The sequence below is a fragment of the Bufo bufo genome, chromosome 3 (assembly GCF_905171765.1).
Source record: "Bufo bufo chromosome 3, aBufBuf1.1, whole genome shotgun sequence".
NCBI lineage: Eukaryota > Metazoa > Chordata > Amphibia > Anura > Bufonidae > Bufo > Bufo bufo.
This window is the reverse complement of record NC_053391.1, coordinates 2,049,545-2,059,805: the sequence shown is the minus strand read 5'-3', so window position 1 is coordinate 2,059,805 and position 10,261 is coordinate 2,049,545. Positions and strand designations below refer to the sequence as shown.

Sequence of the window (10,261 nt, the reverse complement as noted above, 5' to 3'; positions counted from 1 at the left end):
TGATGTCACCCATGGTCTCTTCCAGTAGATGGTAGTCCTGTGTACCTATGACTGGTGAGGTCAGGAGGTCCTTTGATGTCATACATGGTCACTTCCAGTAGATGTTAGTCCTGCGTTCATGTTGGTGAGGTCAGGAGATCCTGTGATGTCATACATGGTCACTTCCAGTAGATGTTAGTCCTGCGTTCATGTTGGTGAGGTGAGGAGATCCTGTGATGTCATACATGGTCTCTTCCAGTAGAGGGCAGTGCTGTGTACATATTACTGGTGAGATCAGGAGATCCTGTGATGTCATACATGGTCTCTTCCAGTAGAGGGCAGTGCTGTGTACATATTACTGGTGAGATCAGGAGATCCTGTGCTGTCATACATGGTGTCTCCAGCAGAGGGCACTGCTGCGTTCATATGACTGGTGAGGTCAGGAGGTCCTGTGATGTCATTCGTTTTACATATCTGTGTATTATCTGGTCTTGCATCTGATTTTTCCTTTTTTTTTGGGGGGGGGGGGCGTCTTATTATTGCTGCCCCATTGTCTTGTGCAGTTACCATTTATAATATAGGTATAATAACATATCATCAGGGGGTTGTTTATATCTCCCTTGTCTGAAGAGCTAACAGTCTGCATCCCCTAATTCCTATGAAGCTGGAGATGCTGGGGTTGAAGGAGTTAACCCATAGTCAGGGACCTGCGCAAATTCTGTATCTACCATCCAATATGGCCGCCAGCGAAGAGCAGCGAAGGCGATGGTGATGTCTGGTCCTGGGAAAGGCCACAGCTGTGAGCCGCAGCCCGGGGTCACGGTGAGACCTTGTTTGTATGATGGAGGCCTCCTCAGATATTAGTGGGGGGGGGGGGGGGGGTCTCAGCTGTGCCGTGGTACGAGGCGGGCGGGGGGTTATTAGCTGGGGGCACATCTCCGGTTTGTCTTTCCAGTGGTGACAGATGTCACAAGCACTTAGGATCCTTGGCCGTGCTGTCCAGTGGTGACTTCACATTACAGGGGCTTCTCCTCCAGACAGACCCCCGTGCGCCCTCCCCGCACTCTCATCATCTCTCTCTTCTCTTTCCATCTTTGCCCAGCACATCTGAGATCTGTGGTACCCAGGGGACGAGGGCTCATCTGCTGCCTGCCTCCCTCCCCCTCCTCCTCTGTCAGCTCCGGAGCGACCCTTCCTATCTCCATGTCATCTCCCTGCCCTGGACAGGAGGTCAGACGCACAGCTCCCCTGGGTCCCGGTGGTCCCAGTCTGCCGTCCACCTCCAGCGTCGCCCCCTCCCAGGTGAGGCGTCTTCTGTCTGGAGGTAACATCCTGCTTCCATCTCTGGATCATGCCTACAAACCGTGAATGAGTCTTCTCCAGCTGAGCAGCCCAGAATCTGCACCTCCCTGACACCCTCACATCGGCCCTGAGGTGAGTGATCGATGGCATGCACCCACAGGCCAGTTACTAGACACCCCGGGGTGGGGCACGGACGGGTGGGAGGGCACAGGTCGTCAGTCTGTATTTCAGAGCGTAGTCAGTAATACATGATGTGTAGTGAGGGATCAGCGGTGCCACCCGTGACCAGGCCCCGCCCTTCTGGACCACACACACAGCATATATGGAAGGGTTAATGGCAGGCAGGGAGGTCACATCTGCAATATTCTGTCACATCCACATCAGTGGGACATGCGGTCAATGATCGGCTATTAATCGGTCATTGATCGGCTAATAATGGACATGTGATCTGAAGGGCGCGGTTCCTCAGAGAGAAAGGTCTGTAAGGTGAGGCCCCTCTGGACAGTGATTATAAGGAGGGCGATGCGGATAATCAGCACCTGGTAAGAAATTCAGGTAAATGTACGAACCGGCTGCTGAGGGCGCTAAGACATATGCAATTATGTAGGAATTTCTACCGGATTATGTTCGTAGTGCACATCAGGATGTGTGACCTGCCGCCACAAGGCGACGGCATCCACATGGGTCCATCAGCAGCCTGGAGGGGCAGAGAGTGGAGGTAATGGCCGGATGACACAGAGAAGAAGAGGTGATGGTATGGACCAGGATCTTCTCCCAGTTGAGCTGATGACCGGTTCTACCCTCACCGATGTCTATGTCTCCAGTAAGGTTTGCTTCTTTCCTAAATCTCATGACTGCACCCAAGATGAGTTCCCTGCAAGGCATCGTCACCCTCAGTCTGTGGAGCACGCAGGACGCCTCTATGTCTACACACAGGTCAAGGATGTCAATATGGAGGCCTCAGAGTCCATCCGGGGGCAGCATGTTACATTCAGTGCCTCGTCTCCTATAACGTGTCTGTCCACCATGGCCTGGTGTTACCCGCTGCTCTGCCTGCTATGGACAAGTCTTCACACCGATGTATCTCTGTCCAGTCAGATCCTCCGAAGCTTTCCCGCTACTTCTGCTGCCAGATCGACGTTGTGGCTCGGTTATTCAGAAGCTGCTCGTTATCCCACGTCCCGCTCCCGCATTAAGGGGTCCAGGCTTTGTAAAGTGATTCTTGGGCTCCAGCAGGTGTTGTCCAGTCAGAAGAACTGGAGTAAACCTAGAAAAGTATAGAACAAGATCTGAGGACACAAAGCAAATACTATAGGAAGGACTGTCTACACATGGTTAATGTAATCCACCCGGCTACAGGCAAGATGATGTGAGAAAACCGTTATATGTGACGCCATACTGCCTCCAGGTGATCGTATGTCTCCAGTGATCCACAATCATCCTAATACTAACCAGGGTGAGACAAAAGCAGACAAGCTCCCAACAGCCGCCCCGATGCAGCCTTCACTGTCCGGCTTCCTAAAGGGTTAATTTAAAACACAGTAATAACACAAATGGCGCATTTCTGGTCAGAGACGTCCTCATCAGGCTCAGGATGCAACAGAAGCTCAGTCCGGAACAGAGGTCCTTACAACCCGTACTGCCCGTATAAACCAGACACCCTGTGGCGGAGGCAGCAGGAGCATCAGCACTGGATCTAGCAGATCTAGCAGTGTATATACGATGCTCCCCAGCCTAATGGAGTGCATGACGCCAACATTGCTTCATTCAGAGACGGTGCCCCCCCCCCCCCCCCCAGGTGTCTGTAGCGATAAGTCGCCAGATAATTTCCAGTAGAGGAGCCATCTGATGTCAGGATCCTAGCAGAGGCCAGAGCCATGAGGCGACTAACTAAGGAATCTGACCTGAAGGACCTTGAGGGTATGGATGGCAGCAGAACGCAGACCAACATGCAATCTGTTCAGCCCGCATCTCCAGGGAGAAGCTGAGAACACCTTCCTACAAGAATGACCTAAAGAACATCTTTGGGTCTTAACAAACCTAAGCCTCGAAACAGGCGTGAAACGAGGCAGCAGTGGTTGTTCTGTACAGTGGTCAGCAGCCAGTATCTGTGTATGTACAGGTGTGAAGTGCTTCAGGGTGCAGGGAGTCTGGGGGATCCTGCTGGATAAAGGGATCAGAGGAATAATCTAGTGAAGGGGGCGTGACATTTGGAAATATGATAGTCCTGCCGGGGTAGAGCATTCCAGAGATCTCATGCAGCACAAGAGAAGTCTTGGAGACAGAGGGTATTCATTATAGAGGATGTTCATCCTGAACATGGGTGAGGTAGTGAAGAGTTGAGGAAGGAGATACAGGGTGCTGAGCTTGGAGCCTCCTCTGAGGATTTAGATAAAGTAACAATGAATACTGCTGGTCATGGACCTTAATCACAATGAGGAGCATCTTAGTGAGATCAGAGATTGGGCATGTTGAATATTGTTGGCCTCCCTTCATGGACATAGCAGGCATGTGTTGGAGTTGGTTTTCTTTATGTCTATGGGCTGACTGCCGAGATCCCAGGATGAAACTTAAGAATGGTCAGGAAGTCAGAACCTTCTGGTGTGTTAGCTCCTCCACAGACCTCTGGCTGGTCTGAGGCACATTTTAGAGAAGCAATGGATGATGGTCTGCACGTAGGTAGGGGCACTGATGATCAGATCCTAGACCAGTCATCTGCTACCTCTCATGATCACATGAAGATCAGTGTGACAACTGGTTGAAGACCACATAGTCTCCTGACAGCGCAATATGGGGGATATACAGTAAATCCTACCCTGGTTTGGGATATCAAGACTTCTCCATGTAGCAGAAGATAGCTATAATCCTGGGTCTCCATGTAGCAGAAGATCAGTCCTCTTCCCCTCCTATAATCCTGGGTCTCCATGTAGCAGAAGATCAGTCCTCTCCCCCTTCTATAACCCTGGGTCTCCATGTAGCAGAAGATCAGTCCTCTCCCCCTCCTATAACCCTGGGTCTCCATGTAGCAGAAGATCAGTCCTCTCCCCCTCCTATAACCCTGGGTCTCCATGTAGCAGAAGATCAGTCCTCTCCCCCTCCTATAACCCTGGGTCTCCATGTAGCAGAAGATCAGTCCTCTCCCCCTCCTATAACCCTGGGTCTCCATGTAGCAGAAGATCAGTCCTCTCCCCCTCCTATAACCCTGGGTCTCCATGTAGCAGAAGATCAGTCCTCTCCCCCTCCTATAACCCTGGGTCTCTATGAAGCAGAAGATCAGTCCTCTCCCCCTCCTATAACCCTGGGTCTATATGTAGCAGAAGATCAGTCCTCTCCCCCTCCTATAACCCTGGGTCTCTATGAAGCAGAAGATCAGTCCTCTCCCCCTCCTATAACCCTGGGTCTCTATGAAGCAGAAGATCAGTCCTCTCCCCCTCCTATAACCCTGGGTCTCTATGAAGCAGAAGATCAGTCCTCTCCCCCTCCTATAACCCTGGGTCTATATGTAGCAGAAGATCAGTCCTCTCCCCCTCCTATAACCCTGGGTCTCTATGAAGCAGAAGATCAGTCCTCTCCCCCTCCTTTAACCCTGGGTCTATATGTAGCAGAAGATCAGTCCTCTCCCCCTCCTATAATCCTGGGTCTCCATGTTACCGATCACTCCTCTTCCCCTCCTCACACCTAGCTATAACCCTGGGTCTCCATGTTGCAGGAGATTGGTCCTCTCCCCCTCCTATAATCCTGGGTCTCCATGTAGCAGAAGATCAGTCCTCTCCCCCTCCTATAACCCTGGGTCTCCATGTAGCAGAAGATCAGTCCTCTCCCCCTCCTATAATCTTGGGTCTCCATGTTACCGATCACTCCTCTTCCCCTCCTCACACCTAGCTATAACCCTGGGTCTCCATGTTGCAGGAGATTGGTCCTCTCCCCCTCCTATAATCCTGGGTCTCCATGTAGCAGAAGATCAGTCCTCTCCCCCTTCTATAACCCTGGGTCTCCATGTAGCAGAAGATCAGTCCTCCCCCCTCCTATAACCCGTGGTCTCCATGTTACAGATCACCCCTCTTCCCCTCCTCACACCTAGCTATAACCCTGGGTCTCCATGTTGCAGGAGATTGGTCCTCTCCGCCTCCTATAACCCTGGGTCTCCATGGGGCAGGAGATCATCTAGCTATAACTCTTGGTCTCCATGTACCAGGGAATCACACCTCTCCCCCTTACCACAAATTGCCACAATTTCCTTCAAATGCAGGCGAAGTTGATTTTTCTTAATGTACTTCATCTGTTCTATCTGAGGAACCTCACTATACACTGTGGCCGCTACATGGAGGTCCTGCCTGAGGCTGTTCTGTCTGTAGTAGGAGGCCAGGCTGTATAATCCCCATCCCCTTAGATAAGCCACATCACCCATCATCAGGCCACCAGGGAAAGATGGAAGACATCGGGGGTGAGGAGGTGGACTTTATGGCTGAGTTCTCTGATAGAAGAACGTGGATCAGAATAAAGGTTCTGTTTGTTTATTTCCAGAAAAAGCGCCACCTGTGTCCACGGGCTGAGTGTGGTATTGCAGTATTCACTTATATGAGCCTGGGCTGTAATACCAGACTCTACCTGCAGGCAGTGCTCATACACTAAGGGAGAGGAGTCTGGGAGGACTGGAATGTGATTTACTGCATGGCAGGTGGAGGGAGACAGACATGACATTGGGCCCCAGGCACTTCCCATGCACAGAGCTGTATATATGTAGAGTGGTGCATCAGAAGTTTGTGAACCCCATGTACTATATTCTGCATAAATGTGACCTAAAACTCCATCACATTTTCACACAAGTCCTAAAAGTAGATAAAGAACCAAAACAAACAAATATCAGACTTGTCATTAATTTATTGAGACGCATGATCCATTCCACATGTTTGTGACTGTAAAAGTATGTGAACCCATGCTTTTAGTATCTGGTGTTACCTCCTTGTTTCTGGTAGTTGATGATTATGCAGTTGCTAGGTATAGAGTGGGCCCCAACGCTACACTGGATCCCCGGACACCGTCGAGGTGTCACCACGTGTTGCTGCTCTCCGGAAGGTATAATAAGGTGTGGTGCACCCCAATGGTAAATAAGTCCAGAGAGTCAGGGTCTACAGTAACCAGGGGGCTTCTTTACTGGAGGCATTCAGGTGCAAAACAATACAGGCAAAGCATAGGGCTGGCTTCTCCAGTCTCTTCCCTGAGACGAGGCATAGGGCTGGCTTCTCCAGTCTCTTCCCTGAGACGAGGCATAGGGCTGGCTTCTTCAGTCTCTTCCCTGAGACGAGGCATAGGGCTGGCTTCTCCAGTCTCCTCCCTGGCGGAAGATTGGTTTGATGCTGAGGAAAGGCCTGAGCCAGCTGTCCCTCTCTCCCTCAGAAGGCTGGTACCCTGACTAAAGGCTGGTGATCCATGGTCTGTGGCAGCATATCCCCGTCTCAGCGTCTTCTTCTGGTCACTCAGTAGTCTGGCAGAGTCTCCTCTTCCAAGCACTGGTCCCTAACTGCAGAACACTTGGGGCTCTGACTGCTCTCCTTTTATACAGTTTTAGCTAGACTGGAACCTTCTAGTGGAAGGGGTGGAGCGGAGAAACTCAGCACAAACAGATACATTGTTACAGTTTCCGTCTTTCATAGTCTTACATTAGAGCTTCAATGATACTCAATAGTAATGACACAAAAAGTTTCCAGACATAACAACAGGGCTAAAACCAGACATTCAAAAGGTCAGTCTGTCTGGTTTTAGTGGTAATCAACGTCTGGCTTTTTCCCTCCAAAACATGGTCTTTAAACTTTATGGTAACTGTGGAACATTACCAGCTTCTCATTATTAGCTAGAAAGTCCCAAAAGTTTCTAAGTATTCATTAACCCTTTCCACAGTGCTGAGCAAATACAGTGCAAATGAACAGGATGTATATCACAGCAAACATTTAATATGCAGTTACACAGTATTAAAGGGGTTCTCCGGGCTTTTAATATTGATGACCTATCCTCAGGATATCAGATTGGTGGGGTTCCGACACCTGGCACCCCCACCAATCAGCTGTATGAAGGGAAGGCACACGCAGTGCGCACGTACCATCTCTTGTCTCTCTTCCTGATGTCTTTGGCAAGCAGGAAGAGAGACGGCACATGCACACTGCGTGCGCCTTCCCTTCAAACAGCTGATCGGCGGAGGTGCCGGGTGTTGGACCCCCGCCGATCTGATATTGATGACCTATCCTAAGGATAGGTCATTAATATTAAAAGCCTGGAGAACCCCTTTAAACAGTGCAAGTTAATCTTTTAAAGTAAAATAAAGTGAGGAGTTAATGACTTTGCATATGGGAAACAGGGGCAAATGTCCACAAATGTCCAGGCTTCAAAGTACCCCTGCTCCAGGGCACTACAATTACTTCTGCGCATCATCTTGAGGGAATTTTAGCCCATTCTTCTGTACATAACAGATTCAGCTCTGCTATGTTGGTGGTTTCCTCCATGAACTGCTCGCATAAGGATCTTTCACAATATTTCTATTGGATTAAGGTCTGAACTGTGACTCTGCCATTCCAGAACTTTCTCTTTCTTCTTTGTTTGCTTAGGGTCGTTGTCTTGCTGAATGACCCATGTTCCCCTGAGGTTCAGATCTCTGTTAATCCGGCAGCCTGTCCTGGCAGTTGTCCTGCTTTCCCAGGCTGGCATAGGAGTTGCTCCTCTTACCCCATTATTGCCTGTGTTTCGATTTTGCCCATCGGTGGGCCTGGCCATTGGCATCCCATGTTCTGCTTCCTGATGCAGGTAGAGGCCCATGCTTGCCGACTTTCATTTATTTAGTGAGGAAGATGCTCCAATATCACATGTCTGTGAGCAGTAAAAGTATGTGAACCTTTAGGATTAGCAGGTTATATGAAGGTGTCTTCAATCAGTGGGGTGACAATCAGATGTGAGAGGGCGACCTGTTTTATGTAAAGCGTTGGGATCTATCAAAGTCTGATCTTCACATGTTTATGGAAGTGTATCATGGCAGGAACAAAGGAGACTCCTCAGGTCCTCAGAAGAAGAGTTGTTGATGCTGATCACCCTAGAAAAGATTATAAAACCATCTGTAAAGATCCTGGACTCCAACAATCCACAGTCAGGTTGTGTACAAATGGAGGAAATTCAAGACCATTATTACCCTCCCCAGGAGCGGTCAACCAACAAAGATCATGAGCAAATAACGGCCTTTTATACCTCAGCTAATGTCAGTGTTCATGAGTCCAACATCAGGAGAACACTGACCAACAATGGTGAGCATGGTAGGACTGCAAAGAGAACATTGCTGCTCATTTGCATTTTGTAAAGATCAAGCCAGAAAGCTATTGGACAATGTTTTGTGGACGGATGAGGCGGAATAGATATTTTTTTGTTTAAATTAGAAGCGTTTTGTTTGGAGAAAGGAAGCTCTTCCTCGGATCGTAGTTTGGGCTTGTTCTGCTGAATCTGAGCCAGGACGGCTTGCAGACCACGCAGCTGCTATGTAGTCCGTGGATGGAAGGCCCCGACCCCTAACTACACTAATACAATGGCTGCCACCTGCTTAGCTTCTGTCGTAAAGTGACCTTAATCCAATAGAAATGTTGTGGAAGATCCTGAAGCGAGCAGTTCATGGAGGAAACCACCAACAGAGCTGAAGCTGTTCTGTATGGCGCCTCCCCCCAGGGCCCTTTAAGAGTACTAGTACTTATTTTGTGACACCAGTTGCAATGAAGAAACAAAGGCACAGGGCCCCTTTTATTGATACTGTGGATGGTGCCCAGGTGTAGGAATGAGAGAGTGGTGTAGGGTGGCCTAAATGTCACTTAATGTTGGTGCACGTCTCACGGTGCTCCTACCTGGATAAGCTGGACCCCAGGTGTTGGCCCGAAGCAATGAAAGGGGGATTGTTGATGAAAGGGATGATGAAATAAATTGAGTCCAGACCGGTTTCTCCAACAGTTTCAGGCTTTGTCTTGGTTCCCAGCAGGCTTTAGCATTAACTCTGGCAGGCAAGCAAACTTAACCCTGCTACATCTGTTGCTCTCTGGCTTTGCTGTGCTGACAGGCTGACTGAATAACTTTGCTTTAACTGTCTGCTGCAACTTCTCTCTGTAGTCTGACTCTAGATTTGTCCAGGGAAAACTCCTCCCAGCTTCAGGGGCTCCAAGCTGTGGCCTCCACGTCCAGCAATGCTGAAGGTGCTCTAGCTGGCTTGAGCAAGGCACATCCAACAGGGACGTGCACCTGCTTCCTTCCCCTAGCAAGGGGTAACTGCAACTGACCTCTAACTAACTAGTCTCCATCCTTCCTTAGAGGGAGGGTTAGAATGGAAAGAAGGGTTCCATCCTCTGTATATGTAGCTCTTCCATGCTTGCTGCCACCTTCTGGTGAACCAGCTAAATTGCATGAACAATAACAGTTAAAAGAAATTAATATGCACAGTGTCCAGGACCTGAAGTAAGAGATGACATGAGGTTAACCAATAAAGGTTGTAATACCACTCTGGGGCGTTAAAGAGGCATGGGCTAGAATTCCTCCAAGCCGATGTGCAGGACTAATCAACAATTACTGGAAACAAGGGGCCACACCAGATACTGACGGAAAGGGTTCACATACTTTTACCGCTCACAGATGTGTGATATTGGATCATGCTTCTCAACAAATAAATGACAAGTCTGATATTTGTGACTCATTTCTTTGATTTGGTTCTTTATCTACTTTTAGGACGTGATGGCGCAGCACGTTACCCGCCTACACCTTGTCCAGTGCGTCTCCAGCACACAATGAATGCTCAGACTAGAGGCCGTCTTGTGCGGCTGGAAGCCCACCTCTGTGGCCCCCAAAGCTATATGGGTGGGAGCACTGTTAGGAGTCCCCGGGAGGTTGGCGGGGGGGTCACCATACTGTAATCTGTAATAACCCACTTCCTCATTTTATTCCCGCCATCTTCCAGCAAGCAGCCACG

General features: G+C 49.4%; 1 protein-coding gene across 1 annotated transcript; it reads left to right on the top strand.

Annotated features, from left to right (window-relative positions):
- The first annotated feature begins 3,158 nt into the window (after positions 1–3,158).
- Positions 3,159–4,963, top strand: LOC120993146 (leucine-rich repeat extensin-like protein 1). Its single transcript, XM_040421711.1, has 2 exons — positions 3,159–3,201; positions 4,164–4,963. Exons 1-2 carry the CDS (start codon positions 3,159–3,161, stop codon positions 4,961–4,963), a joined length of 843 nt encoding a protein of 280 aa, XP_040277645.1.
- The last annotated feature ends 5,298 nt before the right edge of the window (positions 4,964–10,261 follow it).

What these genes read in the sequence shown, in the direction of transcription:
- LOC120993146 (XM_040421711.1), top strand. Translation starts at nt 3,159, where the DNA reads ATGAGGCGACTAACTAAGGAATCTGACCTGAAGGACCTTGAGG. An exon ending in TGACCTGAAGGACCTTGAGG is followed by an intron (nt 3,202 to 4,163) that starts GTATGGATGGCA and finishes GTCTCCATGTAG; the next exon opens with CAGAAGATCAGTCCTCTTCC.